This window comes from Hyla sarda, chromosome 4, assembly GCF_029499605.1.
Source record: "Hyla sarda isolate aHylSar1 chromosome 4, aHylSar1.hap1, whole genome shotgun sequence".
NCBI classification, from domain to species: domain Eukaryota; kingdom Metazoa; phylum Chordata; class Amphibia; order Anura; family Hylidae; genus Hyla; species Hyla sarda.
The window spans coordinates 286,221,330-286,244,838 of NC_079192.1; the positions used below are offsets into that span (position 1 = coordinate 286,221,330).

The 23,509-nt window shown below is 44.8% G+C and overlaps 1 protein-coding gene across 6 annotated transcripts in view; it reads left to right on the plus strand.

Moving 5' to 3' along the window:
- Positions 1-23,509, plus strand: part of PPFIA2 (PTPRF interacting protein alpha 2) — a 398,714-nt gene that overhangs the window by 368,579 nt on the left and 6,626 nt on the right. For all 6 annotated transcript variants that reach the window (XM_056574435.1, XM_056574436.1, XM_056574437.1 and 3 more), the window contains 3 exons: positions 12,144-12,212; positions 16,684-16,843; positions 19,328-19,424. In XM_056574435.1, the coding sequence (XP_056430410.1) occupies positions 12,144-12,212; positions 16,684-16,843; positions 19,328-19,392 (294 nt within the window). In that variant the 3' untranslated portion in view covers positions 19,393-19,424. The remainder of the gene's footprint in view (positions 1-12,143; positions 12,213-16,683; positions 16,844-19,327; positions 19,425-23,509) is intronic.

A 23,509-nucleotide genomic window follows, 5' to 3' on the forward strand; every position in this document is an offset into this window, starting at 1 on the left:
CTCAGAAATCGCAGGACTTGGAGGTAGGGTTGACCACTTAGAGGGGAAATTTAGTGACTTTGCTGACTCTCATAACTCTCTGATTGATGCTCAAAACTTATTGGAGGATGAGGTCACCTTTCTAAAGGCAAAAATGGCGGACCTCGAAGATAGAGGAAGAAGAAATAACATCAAGCTGAGAGGGGTGCCTGAGACTGTTTTGCCAAGAGATATCCCTGCTGTCACGATGCCGGCTGGCAGGTAGTGGATCCTCTGTGCCAGAGAGGGATTGGCGTGGACCGTGCTAGTGGATCGGTTCTAAGTCACTACTGGTTTTCACCAGAGCCCGCCGCAAAGCGGGATGGTCTTGCTGCGGCGGTAGTGACCAGGTCGTATCCACTAGCAACGGCTCAACCTCTCTGACTGCTGAAGATAGGCGCGGTACAAGGGAGTAGACAGAAGCAAGGTCGGACGTAGCAGAAGGTCGGGGCAGGCAGCAAGGATCGTAGTCGGGGGCAACGGCAGGAGGTCTGGAACACAGGCTAGGAACACACAAGGAAACGCTTTCACTGGCACAATGGCAACAAGATCCGGCGAGGGAGTGAAGGGGAAGTGAAGTATAAATAGGGAGTGCACAGGTGAACACACTAATTGGAACCACTGCGCCAATCAGCGGCGCAGTGGCCCTTTAAAACGCAGAGACCCGGCGCGCGCGCGCCCTAGGGAGCGGGGGCGCGCGCGCGCCCTAGGGAGCGGGGCCGCGCGCGCCGGGACAGGACAGACGGAGAGCGAGTCAGGTACGGGAGCCGGGGTGCGCATCGCGAGCGGGCGCTACCCGCATCGCGAATCGCATCCCGGCTGGAGACGGTATCGCAGCGCACCGGGTCAGTGGAGCTGCCCGGAGCGCTGCGGTAGCGAGAGAGAAGCGAGCGCTCCGGGGAGGAGCGGGGACCCGGGGCGCTCGGCGTAACAGTACCCCCCCCCCTTGGGTCTCCCCCTCTTCTTAGAGCCTGAGAACCTGAGGAGCAGACTTTTGTCTAGGATGTTGTCCTCAGGTTCCCAGGATCTCTCTTCAGGTCCACAGCCCTCCCAATCCACCAAAAAGAACTTTTTTCCTCTGATCGTCTATGAGGCCAGTATCTCTTTCACCGAGAAGACGTCAGAAGAACCGGAGACAGGAGTGGGAGAAACTAACTTGGGAGAGAAACGGTTGATGATGAGTGGTTTAAGAAGAGAGACATGAAAGGCATTAGGAATACGGAGAGAAGGAGGAAGAAGAAGTTTGTAAGAGACAGGATTAATTTGGCACAAGACTTTGAAAGGACCAAGATAGCGTGGACCCAGTTTGTAACTGGGGACACGAAAGCGGACATATTTAGCGGAGAGCCATACCTTGTCTCCGGGAGCAAAAATGGGGGGAGCTCTTCTTTTCTTATCGGCAAACTTTTTCATGCGAGATGAAGCCTGTAAAAGAGAATCTTGGGTCTCTTTCCATATGATGGAAAGATCACGAGTCACTTCATCTACAGCGGGCAAACCAGAGGGCAAGGGAGTAGGAAGGGGGGGAAGTGGGTGACGGCCGTACACCACGAAAAATGGGGATTTGGAGGAAGATTCAGAGACTCTAAAATTATACGAGAATTCGGCCCATGGTAGAAGATCTGCCCAATCATCCTGGCGGGAGGAAACAAAATGTCGTAAATAATCACCCAAGACCTGGTTAATTCTTTCCACTTGTCCATTGGATTGAGGATGATATGCAGAAGAAAAGTTTAATTTAATCTTGAGTTGTTTACAGAGAGCCCTCCAGAATTTTGACACAAATTGGACGCCTCTATCCGAGACTATCTGTGTGGGCAACCCGTGAAGACGAAAAATGTGTACAAAAAATTGTTTAGCCAACTGAGGCGCTGAAGGAAGACCAGGAAGAGGGATGAAATGTGCCATCTTGGAGAATCGATCAACGACCACCCAAACAACAGTGTTGCCACGGGATGGGGGTAGGTCTGTAATAAAATCCATACCAATCAGAGACCAAGGCTGTTCGGGGACAGGCAGAGGATGAAGAAAACCAGCGGGCTTCTGGCGAGGAGTCTTATCCCGGGCACAGACAGTGCAGGCTCGCACAAAGTCCACGACATCCGTCTCCAGAGTCGGCCACCAATAGAAGCGAGAGATGAGTTGCACAGATTTCTTGATGCCTACATGACCTGCGAGATGGGAGGAGTGACCCCATTTGAGGATTCCGAGGCGTTGGCGTGGAGAGACGAAGGTCTTTCCTGGAGGAGTTTGCCTGATGGAGGCTGGAGAAGTGGAAATCAGGCAGTCAGGAGGAATGATGTGTTGCGGAGAGAGTTCAACTTCCGAGGCATCCGAGGAACGAGAGAGAGCATCGGCCCTAATGTTCTTATCGGCAGGCCGAAAGTGAATTTCAAAATTAAATCGGGCAAAGAACAGAGACCACCTGGCCTGGCGAGGATTCAGCCGTTGGGCAGACTGGAGATAGGAGAGGTTCTTGTGATCGGTGTAAATAATAACTGGAAATCTTGATCCCTCCAGCAGATGCCTCCATTCCTCAAGTGCTAATTTAATGGCTAGAAGCTCTCGATCCCCGATGGAGTAGTTTCTCTCCGCCGGAGAGAAGGTCCTAGAAAAAAAACCACAAGTAACAGCATGCCCGGAAGAATTTTTTTGTAGAAGGACCGCTCCAGCTCCTACAGAGGAGGCATCAACCTCCAATAGGAAGGGTTTAGAAGGGTCAGGTCTGGAGAGCACGGGAGCCGAAGAAAAGGCAGACTTGAGCCGTTTAAAGGCGTCTTCCGCTTGAGGAGGCCAAGACTTGGGATTGGCATTCTTTTTGGTTAAAGCCACGATAGGGGCCACAACGGTAGAAAAATGTGGAATAAATTGCCTGTAATAATTGGCGAACCCCAAAAAACGTTGGATAGCACGGAGTCCGGAGGGGCGTGGCCAATCTAAGACGGCAGAGAGTTTGTCTGGATCCATTTGTAGTCCCTGGCCAGAGACCAAGTATCCTAGGAAAGGAAGAGATTGGCATTCAAACAGACATTTCTCTATCTTGGCATAAAGTTGATTGTCACGAAGTCTCTGAAGAACCATACGGACATGCTGGCGGTGTTCTTCTAGATTGGCAGAAAAAATCAGGATATCGTCCAGATATACAACAACACAGGAGTATAAGAGATCACGAAAAATTTCATTAACAAAGTCTTGGAAGACGGCAGGGGCGTTGCACAGGCCAAAGGGCATGACCAGATACTCAAAGTGTCCATCTCTAGTGTTAAATGCCGTTTTCCATTCATCCCCCTCTCTGATGCGGATGAGATTATAAGCACCTCTTAAGTCCAGTTTAGTAAAGATGTGGGCACCTTGGAGGCGATCAAAGAGTTCAGAGATGAGGGGTAGGGGGTAGCGGTTCTTTACCGTGATTTTATTAAGACCGCGGTAGTCAATGCAAGGACGTAGAGAGCCATCTTTTTTGGACACAAAGAAAAATCCGGCTCCGGCAGGAGAGGAGGATTTACGGATAAAGCCTTTTTTTAAATTTTCCTGGATGTACTCCGACATAGCAAGAGTCTCTGGGGCGGACAAAGGATAGATTCTGCCCCGGGGTGGAGTAGTGCCCGGGAGGAGGTCAATAGGACAATCATAAGGCCTGTGAGGAGGTAGAGTCTCAGCTTGTTTTTTGCAAAAAACATCCGCAAAGTCCATATAGGCCTTAGGGAGACCGGTTACAGGGGGAACCACAGAGTCACGGCAAGGGGTACTGGGAACCGGCTTTAGGCAGTCCTTGAAACAAGAGGGCCCCCAACTCTTGATCTCCCCAGTGGACCAATCCAGGGTTGGGGAATGGAGTTGAAGCCAGGGTAGTCCAAGGAGGATTTCGGAAGTGCAATTGGGGAGGACCAAAAATTCAATCTTCTCGTGATGAGGTCCGATGCACATTAGAAGGGGCTCCGTGCGGAAACGTATGGTACAGTCCAATCTTTCATTGTTTACACAATTGATGTAGAGGGGTCTGGCGAGACTGGTCACTGGGATGTTGAACCTGTTGACGAGAGAGGCCAAAATAAAATTTCCTGCAGATCCGGAATCCAAGAAGGCCATAGTAGAGAAGGATAAGGCAAAGGCAGATATCCGCACAGGCACAGTAAGACGTGGAGAAGCAGAGTAGACATCAAGGACTGTCTCACCTTTGTGCGGAGTCAGCGTACGTCTTTCCAGGCGGGGAGGACGGATAGGACAATCCTTCAGGAAGTGTTCGGTACTGGCACAGTACAGGCAGAGATTCTCCATGCGGCGTCGTGTCCTCTCTTGAGGTGTCAGGCGAGACCGGTCGACCTGCATAGCCTCCACGGCGGGAGGCACAGGAACGGATTGCAGGGGACCAGAGGAGAGAGGAGCCGGGGAGAAAAAACGCCTTGTGCGAACAAAGTCCATATCCTGGCGGAGCTCCTGACGCCTTTCGGAAAAACGCATGTCAATGCGAGTGGCAAGATGGATGAGTTCATGTAGGTTAGCAGGGATTTCTCGTGCGGCCAGAACATCTTTAATGTTGCTGGATAGGCCTTTTTTAAAGGTCGCGCAGAGGGCCTCATTATTCCAGGATAATTCTGAAGCAAGAGTACGGAATTGTACGGCGTACTCGCCAACGGAAGAATTACCCTGGACCAGGTTCAACAGAGCAGTCTCAGCAGAAGAGGCTCGGGCAGGTTCCTCAAAGACACTTCGAATTTCCGAGAAGAAGGAGTGTATAGAGGCAGTGACGGGGTCATTGCGGTCCCAGAGCGGTGTGGCCCATGACAGAGCTTTTCCAGACAGAAGGCTGACTACGAAAGCCACCTTAGACCTTTCAGTAGGAAACTGGTCCGACATCATCTCCAAGTGCAGGGAACATTGGGAAAGAAAGCCACGGCAGAATTTAGAGTCCCCATCAAATTTATCCGGCAAGGATAGTCGTAGGCCAGAAGCGGCCGCTCGCTGCGGAGGAGGTGCAGGAGCTGGCGGAGGAGATGATTGCTGAAGCTGTGGTAGTAGCTGCTGTAGCATCACGGTCAGTTGAGACAGCTGTTGGCCTTGTTGCGCTATCTGTTGTGACTGCTGGGCGACCACCGTGGTGAGGTCGGCGACAACTGGCAGAGGAACTTCAGCGGGATCCATGGCCGGATCTACTGTCACGATGCCGGCTGGCAGGTAGTGGATCCTCTGTGCCAGAGAGGGATTGGCGTGGACCGTGCTAGTGGATCGGTTCTAAGTCACTACTGGTTTTCACCAGAGCCCGCCGCAAAGCGGGATGGTCTTGCTGCGGCGGTAGTGACCAGGTCGTATCCACTAGCAACGGCTCAACCTCTCTGACTGCTGAAGATAGGCGCGGTACAAGGGAGTAGACAGAAGCAAGGTCGGACGTAGCAGAAGGTCGGGGCAGGCAGCAAGGATCGTAGTCGGGGGCAACGGCAGGAGGTCTGGAACACAGGCTAGGAACACACAAGGAAACGCTTTCACTGGCACAATGGCAACAAGATCCGGCGAGGGAGTGAAGGGGAAGTGAAGTATAAATAGGGAGTGCACAGGTGAACACACTAATTGGAACCACTGCGCCAATCAGCGGCGCAGTGGCCCTTTAAATCGCAGAGACCCGGCGCGCGCGCGCCCTAGGGAGCGGGGCCGCGCGCGCCGGGACAGGACAGACGGAGAGCGAGTCAGGTACGGGAGCCGGGGTGCGCATCGCGAGCGGGCGCTACCCGCATCGCGAATCGCATCCCGGCTGGAGACGGTATCGCAGCGCACCGGGTCAGTGGAGCTGCCCGGAGCGCTGCGGTAGCGAGAGAGAAGCGAGCGCTCCGGGGAGGAGCGGGGACCCGGGGCGCTCGGCGTAACACCTGCCTATGTTCAATCTTTAATTAAAACCACTTTGCCGGACTGCTCCGTGGGCGACCTGGAAGTGGACCGGGCTCACAGAGTCCCCCGCCCTAAACATCTGTCTGACTCAGTACCGCGAGATATACTGGCCAGAATACATTTCTTTAGGATTAAGGAAGCACTGATGTCCTTCTCAAGAAAAAATGGGGGATTACCAGCTCCCTATCATGGGATTCAACTGTACGCTGACCTCTCGGCTGTCACTTTGCAGCTGCGTAGAGATCTTGCTCCTATTACTTCTGCTCTGAGGCAAGCAAAGATCCCCTACAAATGGGGTTTCCCAGTGCGCCTTATGGTACACTACAACAATGAACTCCATATTTTACGCTCCATAGAAGAGGGGCAGCGTGTTCTCCAACTATGGAAGGTACCTATTCATTCCCAGCCCACTAAACAGCGACCCAAGCTGCAAGATGAATGGGCTGTTGCCCGATGAGTGCTGGACTACTCTATAGAACGTCTTCACACAGCGTGGTGCTTGGAGGAGACTCGGCTATCTCCGCCTGCAGGAAGACCTAGGCTGCAATACGGACAGTTACCCCCCGGTTGCTGATAGACTTTGGTCTATAGTTCTTTGCTCAAGTATCCTTTAATGCATCGGTTGTGCATTATTTGTTTATGTTCTGTTTGTTTGTTTTCTTGTTTGTTTGTCGGTGTATGTCCTGACTGTTCCTTATCACTCATTGCTGTTCCACTAAAGAAACGGACGCCCTCGCTGGGAGGCGCTCTGTTCCGTTACGCTGATTTTGCCTACGTGAAATTGATAATGCTATTTCTGTTATTGTACCATGGTGCTGCTATTTGCCAGCTTGAATGTCAATGGCCTTAATAGTCCTATGAGGCATTCCCACCTCTGGAGGGAAGCTAAAACATTGAAGTGCGATGTTCTCTGTCTCCAAGAGACTCACTTGCTATGTCAAGATGCATTTAGATTATCCTGCAGGACATTTCCACATATATACCAGGCTCATCACGTCACCAAGACCCGAGGTGTAGCTATAGCCATTAAAAATACAGTGGCTTTCTCCTTAATTAGTACCCACCCAGACCCCTTGGGCCGTTACTGTATATTGATTGGTTCATTTAATAATGTTACCTACACCGTAGTTTCCCTATATGCCCCTAACTCTGCGCAATTACCCTTTCTTAGAAGGTTGTTAAAGAAAATCCAATCGGTACGTCAGGGACGCTTGGTGATGTGTGGAGACTATAACTTAACAGTAGACCCGGCAATAGACACGACCTCTCCCACTACGAGACACCCCATTGCATTGGCAGATACCCTGTGGAAGGAAGAGCTATATGATGTATGGCGGATACAACACGGGGATGAACGTGATTACACTTTTCACTCAGGGGTGCACAACGTATACTCACGATTAGACTTCTTCTTGGTGGACAGCAATTTACTACCCCAGATACAGAGCACGACCATTGACGTTATCAAATGGTCGGACCACGCTGCTATTACCCTGTCCCTAACGGAATGCATGACCACAGCCCCTACATATCTTTGGAGGAGTAATCCTTTTTTGCTATCCCACCCTACCCATAGTAGCTTTATTGAGACAGACCTTCTTGAGTTTTTTGGGTTTAACACACCATCTACCCCAGACCCGGGGACTCTCTGGAATGCCCATAAGGCATGCATACAGGGTTCATTTATTAAGCAAGGTGCGATTGCAAAGAAAAATAAAGACAAACGGCTTTCAGAGCTCCTGCACAACATCCGACAGTTGGAGGCCCAGAATAAGGACCATCCCTCTTCGTCACTGGCTACTAATATCAGAGATTTGAGGTTAGAGCTTCGAGGACTGATGCTGTCCTCATATGAAAAAGCTTACAGGAAAACTAGGGCTCTTTACTATTCGCATAATAATAAAGCGGGTAAGCTATTGGCGGCCCGTCTTAAGTCCCAACATGTAAAAAGCAGAATCCCATATCTCTTCCACCCCTTTACGAAACAAAAACTTTACACTCCGACGGACATCGCAAACGGCTTCAGTTCATATTATTCCCATTTATACAATTTGAATGACTCTATCCCTACCTCCCCGTCCTTAGCGACTGACATCACCTCATTCCTGTCCTCTTTAAAATTACCTACCCTAACGCCCTCCCATTTACAAGCACTGAATGCACCTATCACCTTGGAAGAGGTGGACACCACAATTAAAACGCTGCCCCGAGATAAGGCCCCGGGCCCTGATGGCTTTGCCAACCACTACTATAAACACTTCAGAAAAATATTGACCCCCCATCTTAGAAATTTCTTCCAATCAGCTATGACCAGGGGATATTTCCCCAAAGAAAATTCTCAAGCCCTTATAATAACCCTTCCCAAACCCGGTAAATCACCCGATGTTCCCCAAAACTTCAGGCCTATATCCTTACTAAACCAGGACATAAAATTTTTTGCTAAAATCCTAGCCACTCGAATTGCTAAACTCTTGCCCCTTCTTATACACATAGATCAGGCCGGTTTTGTTCCCCACAGACAGACGTACTTCAATACAAGAAGGATGTTGGGAGTTTTCCACCATGTAACGACACACAAACTTACCATGCTGGCACTGGCACTTGATGCGGAGAAGGCGTTCGACCGCCTTAGGTGGTCGTTTGCCTTCTCCGTACTCCACCGCATGGCATTTGAGGGTCCCATTATTACGGCCATTAAGGCTCTCTACCATAACCCTACTGCCAGGACATTTGTAAATGGAGCTCTATCGGATGAATTTGTTCTCACAAACGGAACTAGACAGGGATGCCCCCTGTCTCCCTTAATATTTGTGCTTGCTATGGAGCCACTGGCACAAGCCATAAGAGAAGATCCACGCATTTCTGGAGTTAAAATAGGTAACACCACTCACACCATCTCATTATACACGGACGACGTTTTCCTTTCCCTAACCAACCCTGAGATATCTCTAGCAGCAGTGATGGAGCTAATTTCCTCCTATGGTGCACTATCATACTACCATTTAAATGCCTCAAAAACTCAGGCCTTGCCGGTGAATATGCCATTGCCAGTGGTCAATGCATTAAAAACACTCTATAACTTTGACTGGCGTGAAAAAGATATCCAATATCTCGGCACCAAATTAGCTAACTCCCAATCCTTAATGTACAAATTGAATTATGAGTCCCTTCTGTCGGATGTGCAGGAGTCCCTACAGACTTTTTCCAAGCACGAAATATCGTGGATTGGTAGAATAGCGACTTTTAAGATGTTTCTTCTTCCCAAATTTTTATATATATATTGCACCTTGCCTATCCCGGTCCCGGACATCTTCTTTGTCAAAGCTAACTCAATCCTTACAAAATTTCTTTGGGGTTATAGGAAACCTAGGATAGCCCGCCACATATTGACCATGGACAGAGACTCAGGAGGTTAGGCTCTCCCAGACTTGAAATTGTATTATTTAGCCACTTTAGTTTCCATGCTCTATAATTGGTGGAATACGGACAGTAACATTCCATGGATCAACTTGGAACAAACGTTAGCTGCCCCCTTTTCCCCACGAGACTTATTACTCATCCCCTTTTGGACTATCCCCACACCGGATGGGCTGGGCCCAGTAGTTCTGGCCTCTCTTACAGCCTGGTCAACTTTTCATAAAATCACTGGCTCGGAATCTACACCCCACACTTCCCAACTACCATTTACGTTGGTACAGACATTACTTCCCCACACTAACCTGAGTGGCTGGACTGCGAAAGGGGTGGGCTTTGTGAAAGATATTATGCCACAGGGGGTCCTATTACCCTTTCAAGATATCAGTAATCAATACTCGCTACTCTCAACCGAATTCTATAAATACCTGCAGATACGCCACTTATTACAGGGGCTTGTGCCATCGGGATCTCACCAAAATAAGTTAGCCCTTCTACAGATCTCGGGCTCCCAAAAAGGCTTGAAAATATTTTATAATCAATTAACACATTCTGTACAATTCACCAAATCTCATCTCCTTAGAAGTTGGGAACGGGACCTAAACAGAATCTTTATGCCGGAGGACTGGCGAGGTTCTTTCAAAATGATAAGAATACACCTAAAATGCTCATCTCATATAGAATCAGTTATAAAAACCATATTGCGGTGGTATTATACGCCGGACAAGCTGGCACTTATGTATCCTTCTGTCTCACATAAATGCTGGAGGGGCTGCGACTGTAAAGGCACACTACTCCATACCTTATGGTCCTGTCCTATGATTCAAACGTATTGGACAACTTGTAGGTCCTTACTGACGGAGACCCTCTCTTACCCGGTTCCATGGTCACCACAACTAGTACTTCTTCTGATAGGAGTTAATGATTTACCAACAAAATTTAGAGCACTGATCTGCATGATATGTGTCATTGCCAAAACGGTGTTACTCCGGAAATGGAAATCTGTGGAAATACCCGCCCCTGACGAATTGCCAGCAGCAATTAACCTTACCTGTGCCTACGAGAAAACGCTATCATTAGGTAACGACACTCACCAAGCTTTCCTATCTAGGTGGAGCTGCTGGCTCCGCTCTACACACTATGTGGGTGTTTAACCCTTTTGCTCTATACAATACTCCTGCACCCCCCCCCCTCCCCCACACACTCACGGAAGTTTTAATCATGCCATTGAACTGCCATGGCAATACCATAGTTATCGTCCCATTATAAAACAGCAATGCAATGTTAAAATCTAAGATTGCCATACTGTCATAGTCAAATATGCTTCTTCTATGTATTGCCAACTTGTATGTACACCGAGTTTTTTTCCTTGTTTTGATTGGTTATGTAAACTTTGCGACTTACGCTGGGTACGCCTGGCTAACTTTGTAAAACTTGAAACTTAATAAAAACTATTCAATAAAAAAAAAAAAAAAAAAAAAAAAGGGGTACTCCACCCCTGGCATCTTATCCTCTATCCAAAGGATAGGGGATAAGATGTTAGATCGCCGCGGTCTCGCTGCTGGGGACCCCGGGGATCGCCGCTGCGTAATGACGGGCGATACAGGGGCCGGAGCAGCGTGACGTCATGGCTCTGCCTCTCATGACATCACGGCCCGTCCCCTTAATGCAAGTCTATGGCAGGGGGCGTGAGGACCGCCACGCCCCCTCCCATAGACTTCTATTGACGGGGGTGGGCCGTGACACCACGAGGGGCGGAGCTGTGATGTAACGATGGTCCGGCCCCTGTATTGTCCGTCATTACGTGCAGAGCGAACTCACTCTGCGCAGTAATGATAGCGGGGTGCCGCAGCGGCGATCCCCGGGGTCCCCAGCAGCGGGACCGCGGCGATCTAACATCTTATCCCCTATCCTTTGGATAGGGGATAAGATGTCTAGGGGCGGAGTACCCCTTTAAGGTTTAGAATCCTAATAGATACTGGTTCTCTGGCTTTAGAAAGCTACTTAAGCAAAGGTCTTTAGGAGAAGCTTTTGATGCTTTTATTGGAACTTATCTACCCGCTAACTTAATATTTAGATCTCCAGGGATGAATAGCACATTTTTGCTCAAAATAGGGGTAACAGCTGAAATTTGCACTTTTTAAAGGTAGCTGCCTTTAAAATCTTCTTTAAACCTTTCTTAAGGAAATGTAATATCTGGAGATAGTGAGGAGTCTTATACACAATCCATGAATGTTTGCCATTTAGGACACTACTGCAGCCTAGAAGACCTCTCGGGATCTTTCCTTGGAGTAGCATGCTAAAGACCCAAACTGAACCACAAACCTAGAAATGGGTTCTTCTTTTGATAACCCAATGAGGTCTTAATCCAGTTCCTTATTGTCAGTAGCCTAAAATCTTTTTACAATTTCAACTTCCACAGGGGTCAAGTACTGGGAAAAAAGTATTGGAAATCACCCAAGATTTCCACTCAAGAGCTGGTCCTGCAGGGCTCCTGCTAATGGGAACAGTATTCCTGCTGTGTAAAAAAAGTGCAGAAACTCTGTTCCCATACGTTCCTGCAGGACTTGAGCCCTGAACCTCCATCACTGTTGATCTGTTCCGTTGTTGTAGTTCAGTAATTCTGTTGTGCCCTAAACATTTCCCAACATTATGGATTTATCAGTAATCCTGTAGTTTTAACTCACTGTTTACACTGAAACAATACAAAGAGGAAACCTAAATATAGGTTGGAGAAGTTTATAAAATAAGAAAACTTCAGAGATGTAATTGCTAAAAAGTGCTGGAATATATGTTCATCAACAAACAATCTATTCTACTCTTTATTTTAGGCAAGACAAATTTTGGAAAGAGAATATAATAATTTATTGGCACTTGGAACTGAAAGAAGACTTGATGAGGTAATACTGCTTTCCTTCGTATGTCCCACCCATCTTAGAGAACCTCATAATTAAATGTGTGACTGGCTACCTGCTGAGGTTTGGAGAGTTGAGGTTAAGTCATACGGCGTGCTAATTTGGAAGTTATGCTAACATGCAAGGAAATAAGATGCTTATCCTAAAAATAAAAAAAATAGAGATAAAACAATGAATAGACTTACTGGTGTGTCATTTTAGACTGATAAGGGTGAAAACACTCAGACTGTTGACTGGAATGTGAAAGGCTATGTTCACACAATGGAACTTCTGCAGAAGAATGCCGCTGCAGCAGATTTCAATGGGATTCTGCTATACTGGGCACACGGCGGAATTTCCACAGCAGAAACATCGGTAATCCCAATCCCGGAGTACGAAGAAAGAATAGAGATGTTCTGTTCTTTCTGGGGAGTCCGCACGGAAATGCATTGCCGTCTATGAGATGCTGCATTTCTGAGTGGTCCTAGTGCCGGCATGTTCTGCCCCCACTCCACTGTTGGTGGAATGTCCTCACAGAAATTTTCCGCGCGGACATTCCACCTACTGAATATATCCTAAGTGTCTAGGCATCTAAAGGGTACAACTAGGAAAGTCTTCAGACCCTTTCGCTCTTTTCACATTTTGTTATGTTGAGGCCTTGTGCCATAATAAAAAAAAAAACAAAGGACATTTGTCTTACACTCAATACCACATAATGATAATGTGAAAGATCTTACAAATTTCAAATGGACAAAAGTAATCAGCCCCTTCGATGTGACACTTGAGATTTAGCTCTGGGGTCCCCCTATTTCTCTTGGTCATCTCTAAGATCTTTCTACACCTTTACTGGAGTGACCTGTGGCAAATTCAGTTTATTTGAAAAGACACAGCCCTGTATTTATAAGGTCTCACAGCTGACAATGCATATCAGAGCAAAAACCAAGCCATGAGGGGAAATATGGACGCTGGGAGACCGCCTTCAAAGCGCTACTACAGAGAGGACAAACAACATTATCAGGGGGAGAACTCAGCGGCCAGGGCACACATTAAAGTAAGTGACCCCTTGTTAGACTCCAGTTCACCCACATTATCACCCAGTCTATTGGGTTTAGTGTGGGTGAACTGGCTGACAATTTTCCTTTAATGGTCACAAAAAAAGAAGACCAGTATATGGAGGGTAATTGTTAAATAATATCCTATAGGTCACCATTATGCAACCCCCCCCCCCCCCCCAAAAAAAAAAAAAAAAACATTTCCCAAATCCCAAAACGAAATACTATATATATATATATATATATATATATATATATATATATATATATTCATATATTCTTTATTTAAAGTACACACAACATTAAATTCATGTGCTAACTCCTTTGGTTAATCCTACATACTGTAGTATCTATATTGCACATTGGTAGTAACTATATTGCACAGTGATAGTGTTTTTAATACATGTGTTCTTACTCCTATTTAGTGTGCCTGTGTAACTGCATGGGCAGACACAATGTGCACAATATTTACTATGTAGGATTAACCAAAGGAGTTAGCACATTCATTTTATATTTTGTGCACTTTAAATAAAGGGAAAAAAAAATAAAAATAATATATATATATATATATATATATATATATATATATATATATATATATTTAGTTTTGGTAGATGGGAAATTTAGTTTTTTGGGGGGGTTGCCTAATGGTGACCTATAGGTTGTAATTTAAGTGTTCATGGTGACACAACTACTTTTAAGGCTATGTTCACATGACGGAAATTCCTCAGAAATTTACTGCACATTGGGGGAGATTTATCAAAACCTGTGCAGAGGAAAAGTTGTCCAGTTGCCCACAGCAACCAATCAGCTTCTTTAATTTTTTTTACAGGCCTTCCTAAAAATGAAAGAAACAATCTGATTGGTTACTATGGGCAACTGGGCAAGTTTTCCTTTGCAGAGGTTTTGATAAATTTCTTCAATGGGATTCCGCTCTCCTATTCACACAGCAGAATTTCACCGCAGAAATTTAGCATTCCGCCAAAATACCTTTCATTAATTTTGCATAATTCTGCTTTGGAATCCAATTTCAGTCACTGGGGCTTTGAATTTCAGTGGAATTCTGTGTTTTGATCATACAGAAATTCTGACATATTTCTGTCCAAATTCAGTGAAACTGCTAAAAATTCACAGTCTGCTTTTCTGTGCGGAATTTGAGAAGAATAGCAGAAATTCCACTATTTGAACATCACCTAACATTCGTAAAAAATAAACTTTGATTAAAAGTCAATCACTTTAGAACACTACTTTAATATTTCCCTTGATGGTCTGATATAAGTGATCCAAGGCTTCCTCCACACACAATGCTTGCATTGAAAAACAATGGGACAAAAAAATGTTGCCTTCTATTATGCAGTTTTTGTGGTATTTTTTAAAAAAGGGTGTATTAGTACACATTTTTTTAAGGACTGCAGAGACCCCAATAGCTTGTACCTTACCCACCCTTGATCTCCTTTCCCACATTAAATAATGAAATAAAGACAAAAACGCCAATTAACTTTCATATGTGGGTGAGGGTAGGCCACAGCTTTATTATAAATATTTTAATAACTTTAAATAACCTTAAAAAACAAGGCACTATTTTCTTCCGTTCAAACTGAGAGGTGCTGCCACACCCTCCGGTGTACAGGTCTACCCCAGGATGAAACTTCTCTCTTTTACCGCCAGCTGTTACTTGACAAAACGCACAAACAAATAAACAAAGGGAGGGAGGGTGGGACAAAGAAACTCCGGGTAACGGGGAGCAGAGTGAAGAGGGGGGGGGGGAGGGGGGTTACCCTGACTTATAACCTGGTGGGAGGGGGAAACAAAGCTCGGGAAATACCTTTTCTGATAGGGCGAACTACAAGTTCACCATGCCTGCCACAATAACTAGGCAGATTGGGAAAGAGGGACGAGAAAGGGAGGGGGAGGGAAAGGAAAAACCTAGCTCACTAAGGGCACCTATACCTCCCAAAGCTCTACAGTCAGGGGGCAACGCAGTTATAAACGGCTTGCCCCGACATTCTTCTTCTCAGTAGCCTTTTTCTCATTAAAAGACATGTGATTCTTTGATCATGTTTGAGGATTTCTACTGAAACATTTGAAAAAAAAAATTCACAAAAAAACACAGGCACATAATATACACATGCATGTTGTTACACATTTTTATTTTAAATGGGAACTGTCATGAAGTAAAAAAAATTGATATGTTGTAGTACTTAAGTACTACAACATATCTCTAATATACTTTAATAAAAAAAAGTGATTTTAAACAAGTTTAAAATCACTTTTAAATTCGGCCACTAGGGGTCGCCCTCCTAGTGGCCGAATGCATTCAGCAGTGACGTCACCACTGAATTTCGACTCCTTTCAGCCTGGCAATGAGTTGACGTCGTGCCTTCTGGGAAGCGCTGCTTCCTGCCCTGCTTTATAGAGCAGATTTAGAAGCACTAAATCTGCTCTATTAAAGCAATTTAAAAGTTTTTTAAAGCCAGGTAGGGGGATAGGGCTAGATTACTTATAGGTAGGGACATATTAGATTATATATTACTTGGTGGGAGCTACACTTTAAGTGGGGAAGAGAGGAAAAAACTCAAAGCTGCAGCATGCAAAATGTCTGCTTCTATATCTCAAGCAGCTCTGGTAAAATGAAAGCTGAGCTGTGATTGGTTGTTATGGGCAAAACCAGACAGATTTGGTTTCAGGCAGATCTGGTCACTGTATGTTTACATTGTTTTTTCAGAAATCTAACATTTCCCACTTAGGTTATGTTCACAGAATGGAATTTCCGTGTGGAATTCCACATTGCTGCTTAATCTCTGCGCATAATTCCAGAGTCCCATTCGTTTTAATGGAATTCTGCTACGCAGTACCCATAGCAGATCTTTCTGCCGCAGAATTTCAAATTTCGATATCTGCAGAAAGAATAGACATGTCTATTCCTTCTGCGGACTCCGCATGGAAATGTATTGCCGTCTATGAGACAGCGCATTTCTGAGCATTCATAGCATCGGTGTCAGGGGAATGTCTGCTCAGAGACACAACTGTATTATAATGTGTGACAGGACAAAGCCCTTCTACACTATATTGGGCCCTATATATAGAGTTTAAAGAGTTAAAACCTACATCTCTATCCACAGCCTTTGTTGAACACACTTTGTGTGATTTTGATGTTGCCTGTGTGATAAATAAAGAGCTTACAAGAAACCACTAAACAGTTGGCATGTTACAGCTTATAGTACAGTGAACGAGGCCTTTCATTCATTCATTTTATGGTTACAAAATGCTCCAAAGAATAGGCTGCTTGATGTGAGGCTTGTGTATTAGCCTGAGAAAGAAATTGCATGTTAGAAATGGGAAATAAAATGAAGCCCACCATGTAGAAGTAATCATTTTTACATGAATACTACTCTATTGTAATTTGGTGTGCTTTGTATTCCCAGAGCGATGACAAAAACTTCAGACGTGGGCCCTCCTGGAGGAGGCAGTTTCCACCACGAGAGGTCCATGGAATCAGCATGATGCCAGGTTCTTCAGAAACACTGCCAGCAGGATTTAGATTAACAACAACATCCGGGCACTCACGGAAAATGACAACAGATGGTACCACTTTATTTTTAGCTGCGCTCGCAGCAGTACCACACACTATTGTGTAGAAGTGCATTACATGGATTATCATGTTTACAGGAAGTCATCAATTATTAGAAATCAAGCAAAATAATGAAAATCACACATGTTATAAACATCCAGTCAGCACACATATTTCAGCATGGCTAAAACCCCATAAACACATTATAGTAAACAAAGGTTTACTTGTTTTGCATTTAGAGGATTAGAAAAGTATAGCTGCTTTCTTTTAGAAACAGCATCACCCTTGTCCTCAGTTTGTGTGTGGTATTGCAGCTCAGTTTCTTTAAAGTGGATAGAGCAACATTGTAATACACAGATTGTTTGGCACTTTTCACTACACTTTTCTTCTAAACTATGCTTTATAGGGGTTCCCACAAAGGACATGTATCACATACACATATGAGCTTATTGAGCTGCCTCAGTCTCTCCCACAGACTTTGAATTGGGCAGCAGTATTCTCCACTGTAAGGCCAGGTTCACACTGCAGAATTTCTGCAAGAGATCCCGCGGGCGGCGTTAAGACCGAGCGGACTGCATTGCTGCCCCCATAGCCGGCAATGCATTTTTCGGTGGATCTTTTAGGAGATCTACTCAGAAATGCATTGCGATCTATAGGGACAGCAATTCAGTCCTCATGGTCCTAGTGCCGCCAGCTCGATCTCCGGCAGAAATTCTGCCCGGAGATTCCACAGTGTGAACCCAGCCTAATGGTCTATTAACACAGAAGAATTTCCGCTTGCAGAATTCTGCCTCAAATCAAAGCCCATAGACTTCTATGGGATTCCACATTCCCATTCACATTTTTGAAATTCAGAAGAGTGAATGGGAGTGCGGAATCTCATAAAAGTCTATGGGCTTTGATTTGAGGCGGAATTCCGTATGCAGAATTCCACAAGTGGAAATTCTGCCATGTGAATAGACCCTTAGGCTGGGTTCACACTGTGGAATTTAGGGGCAGAATTTCTGCCAGAGATTTAGCCGACGGCACTAGGAAAGCGCGGACTGCATTGCTCTCCCCATAGAAGTCAATGCATTTCTGAACAGATCTCCCAAAAGATCCATCCAGAAACGCATTGCTGTCTATGGGGACGGCAATGCAGTCCGTGCGGTCTTAGTGCAGCCGGCAAAATCTCCGGCAGAAATTCTGCCCAGAGATTCCGTAGTGTGAACCTAGCCTTACTCTATTGAAAATCACTCTCACTCCCTCAAGAAAAAGGCATGGGGGACTCAGGACCCACTCTAGTGATGAATGGAGGTCTTCACAATCATACACTTAATGTATTACCTGTTTACAGGATAAGAAATAAGTAAATATCCTTTGTGGGAAAATCACAACGTTAAATCGCTTTTAAATCAATGTATAAAATGAAGCACAACATTGCAGAGCATTTCTTACAACATCCAGAACTCTATGCAGCCTTTCCCTTGCCACTTTCTGGGAAAGCCCCCTACTCCCCCCAGCACTGTAAATGCTTTATTAGCATAAAAATATACATATTTTAACATATGTGCATGCATTAAGTCTAGTCATATGTACATTTTCTCTTATGTGGATGCCCTTACCCCAGGCTTGCCCATAGATAGGCCTAAGGTAAATCTGTCCCAATTAGAGTTGCCACCTTTCTTGCCAAAAAATACCGGCCATGCTAATTTGCATAATTAATTATATACACATGGCATCATATCAATTAAAATGTCAGAAGGGGGATGGGATGGTCAATTAAAATGGCACAGGAGGGTTAGGGGGGGAGGAGATTGAAATGACACAAGGCCCCTGTGCCACTTAAATACCCTCCTACTGATCCTCCTGTGCCATTATTATTGACCTCTCCCATTTTAATTGACACCCCCCCGTGCTATTTTAATTGACCCCTGATGCCCCTGTGCCATTTTTATTGACCCCTCCCTCCCCCTGAATCAGAGAGACTGCAGGCAGCTGTAAAGAAATGTTTTGGCGGCGGTGGCAGTGAGCTTTCTGGGAGGTGAGGCTCCTTCAGTGACGTGTAACGTCCTTCTGCATGGCCCCTCGGCGCAAGAGGATGTCACTCGTCACCGCTGCAGTTCTGGCCACCCGCAGCTCCCTGATTTAAAGTGGCCGTGGTGTGCGCTTCCTGCAGAGGGAATGTCGGGCCGCAACCACTTAGCATAGTGAGCGTCGACTTCTGCGCAGCGGCCGGCAGGGGGAAAGTTCACTATTGCCAGCCCTGAATGTAAAATACCAGCCGTTTGTATGGCCGGTATTTTACATAAGAAATTACCGGCAGCTGGTTTAAAATACCGTCTGGGTGGCCACCCTAGTCCCGATGCCAATAATTTTTGTATAATGGGGATAGGGTAGTGTTAGCTACACAATTTATGAAATTACTACCATATTTATTACAATGCTGTGTTCACGTTTCACTTCTGCATTTTAAATGTGCATCATGTACATCTGTGTTATCTGCTCTATTTTTCCAGCTGCAGCTCCCTCTTCAGCAATGCAGAGATTGGACAGCTCTACAGTCCGGACATACTCATGTTGACAAATCTAAAAAGAACAATGCACTGAGTCGCAGTAAGTATTACTGTTTAACTTTTCATGCAGTTTCTGGAAAAATACTTTACTACCAGCTACACTTGATCATCTTACTTTTGAGGGTAGGGTCACACGTTTTGTATTTTGCGGCTTCGTATTGTCCTACCCATTGAAATCAATGGGTAGCAAAATCAGCTGCGTATTTTGCTACCCATTGACTTTAATGGGTGGTAGGAAAATACGCAGCACCAAATAAGCAGCAAAATACAGCACGTGTGACCTTATCCTAAATCATAACTGTCCCACGGTTAATTCTGATGCCTTACATAAGCAGTTCTGGAGTGTTTTATTTCCATCTGACACGTTCCTAAATCCATCAGATGGGCATGCAAAATGATGCTATGCTTTAGTGCTAGGAGGTATAGGTGGGGGGGGGCATGAATAACTTACATTACAGGGAAGATTAGAGACAGGCTGATAGTTGACAGCAAAGGACTGGTCCAGAGATTTTTTTTTTTTTTTAGTAATAGGGCTATGAGAATGTTTGAAGGAGTAGGGAAACCTATCAGAGCAGAGTGTTAAGTGAATAGTAGGAAGTTACATTCACATTTCTGTAGTCTTCCCAAATGAAATATTTTCTGGTATTTGATGTAGAAGAAACTGTTGGTCTCATGTCATTGCATGAACTCAATGAAGTATATTAGAATTTCAACAAACTTTCTTACTACTTCCATTAACAACCAGTAAAATTGCAAATTCAACCATGGAGTATACCAAAGGGTCTAATTTAGGACCAGTAAGAAAATAACTTTTACTTTATAGAAGTAATACGAGGTCTGTCCAAAAAGGATCTGGACCTTGTAATATAACAAAAAAACTTTGTGTGATTCCAATTTAACCTGATAGGGAAGGAGAGTGGACTGGTTGGGCATATGCAAACAATGATGACAAATCACATTTTGTGTTAAATTTGAGTATTCGTTCATGGAAGGTATTTAGATGATTTGGAAGGTTTCAGGAATGATGCAATGGGTGTAGTGCAAATTAAAATGAGGCAAAAACGCTTCAAAGATGGTTCAGAATTTTTTAAGTGATCCACCAAGCAGAACAGCACAGAATGTTGAACATGTATGCGCTACAACTAAAAGACATGCATCAAACATCTACCAATAAACCAGACCAGAAGTTAATTGGTGTAAAATCATAAATCATTGAGGGCACCACCACTAGTGTTGAGCGGCATAGGCCATTTTCGAATTCGCGATATTTCGCGAATATTCGTCATATATTCGCTAAATTTCCTGGAAAGGGGATTGGTCGTCGTGGGCCAGTTGAATGGCCCCCAAGGTCTCCCGATCTGACCCCCTTAGACTTTTATCTTTGGGGTCATCTTTAGGCAATTTTCTATGCTGTAAAGATACGAGATGTGCAGCACCTGAAACTACGGGTACTGGAAGCCTGTGCTAGCATTTCTCCTGTGGTGTTGCTATCAGTGTGTGAAGAGTGGGAGAAGAGAGTTGCGTTGACAATCCAACACAATGGGCAGCACATTGAACACATTTTATATGTGGTCAGAAACTTGTAAATAAAGAAAGAATAAAGTTACGTTAAAACAAAGCACATCGTTGTTTTTCTTGTGACATTCCCAATAAGTTTAATGTGTCACATGACCCTCTTCCTATTGAAAAAACAGAAGTTGGATTCAAAATGGCTGACTTCAAAATGGCCGCCATGGTCACCAACCATCTTGAAAAGTTTCCCCCCTCACATATACTAATGTACCACAAACAGGAAGTTAATATCACCAACCATTCCCATTTTATTAAGGTGTATCCATATAAATGGCCCACCCTGTACATTGGTGATTCTTAGCTTTCCCACACAGGATAAAACTTCAAATAATTTGGAAAACGGCCCATACGTGTATCACCAACCAGATGATAGACTCCTAAAGATGGATATATGTGTAATGAGTATATAACATTGTGGCTGTGAAGATGAAAAAAACGTATGGAGATACAAACAGATCCCTGCTTACCTAAATCAAGACAAGTCCCTTGAAAATGATAGTAAGCCATAATTAGGAGAAGGGCAGCTCCAATCATGCAATATAGATCAGCATGGTGTACTAGAGAGAGATAAAAATACACTGTGGAATACTAAATATATAAATGGCCTTTATTATGATAAGAAACAGTTCCCTATAGGGACAGTCGAGGCATGATAAAGACAGGTAGCAGCAAAAAAAAAACTATTACTCCAGACGCCGATGTGAACACTTCCGCTTCAGTAGCCAGGGCGCCGCTGAATTCACAGAGCACGCCCGGCTACTTAAGACAGCGCCATGCACCGAAGCGGAAGCACCATCAGTGCATGTCACATCCGGTAATTGAAGCGCATATGCGCTTCAGAGAAGAATGCGCCTTATAGCTCTAGACAAAACGGAAGTGACGCAAGGGCGCATTTCATATCCAGTGATTTGGAACACAGGGTGAGTTTCACTCACTGTGCGCCGTGTGGACCCATATTATGCATTGAAAAAAAGACAGAACACGTTGACCAGTGGATCTCACTGTGGAAGACAAGTGCATTCCATGGTGAATAGGTGGGACTTAGTTCAAGGCAGTAAATAGTGTATAAAGCACAAAATGGAACATGGTAAAAAAAAATGGCAGAATAAATAGCAAATAGAGTGTGGTTTGTTGAGTGATTGAGCACCATAAAAATTATGACCATAAAGGGACAATGTGCAAAAATATGGTCATACAAATATACAGTCAAGAGACAGCACCAGCCATACAGAAGATATTTGATATAAAAATAGATGAAAGATAGTAGGGCTGTAATTATTTTATACCATTTTAAAACACTCAGACAGGGTGGGGGAAGAAGGCAAGTGGGATAAGGCTAATTTATATAAACACTCTAAATGATAAGGATTAATTTAGACCTAAAGGAATAACAGTATGGGGGTGGTATATCCACCTTGCCTCCATTTACAGAAGTTGTCGATCAATATCTCCTCTTCTCATATTGTTTTTAAGAACTTCAATCACTTGGAAGTTGATGTTTAATGGAGAGTCGGCATGATGGAGATACATGTGATTGGGGAGTGTCTTATCTCTTTTGTTTTTTATGTCACCAACATGTTCCAGTATACGCCACCGGGACTCTCTGTGGGTTTTGCCCTACGTAACCCATTGGGCGTGGGCACATAGCCAGGTAGACAACCCCCATGGTCTTACAGTTAGCATAGTGATAATTTTTGAATTCATGATTATCACTATAACTTTTATACCTTATACCTTTATAAAACTGCAAGCTTTGCAAGATCCGCATCTATAGGTCCCTGTGATGTTCCAACCACATTGTTGGTTTTTGGGGAGGGGGACTAAATGACCATGAACCAGGATATCTCCTAGATTTTTGGATTTTCTATATGTGATTACTGCTCTATCCTCAAAAAATTTGTCCACCAAGGGGTCATATTTAAGGATGGGCCAATCTTTAGTAATTATCTGAGAGATATAATCGTCAGCTGCATCATAAGTCCCAAAAAATCCGTGGGGAGATGGAAGATTCAGAAGTACAGTCTCTAGGTCAGAGAAGTTGTGCTCTGTCAACTGATTTTCCTTTTTGGTATGCTTCTCTTAGTATTTGATCAGGGTAACCTCTTTGTCTGAACCTAGACATAAACTCCTCTGCTTGTGTCCTAAAAGTAGTTTCTGATGAGCAGTTTCTCCGGATTCTAAAATACTGGCCTTTTAGGAATCCCTTTTTGAAGGGTTTTGGATGATGACTATCCCAGACCAGGAGATTATTTCCTGGAGTGGGCTTTCTATACACACTTGTGTCCAGGCCCCCAATTTGGTTCCGTTCCAGGGAATCATCCAAAAATGTGAAGCAATTTTTATTGATTTCATATGTAAATTTGAGTCTTAATGAGTTGGTGTTTAATGTAAGTAGAAATTCTTCAAACAATGTCTTGGAACCTGATCAGATGATGGCAATGTCATCTATTTATATGCCCCCCCCCCCCCAAATGTGATCCTGATATTGGGGATGGTGGTCACCGAAGACGACTGTCTCCTCCCACCAGCCAAGGAGCAGTTGGCATTTGTGGG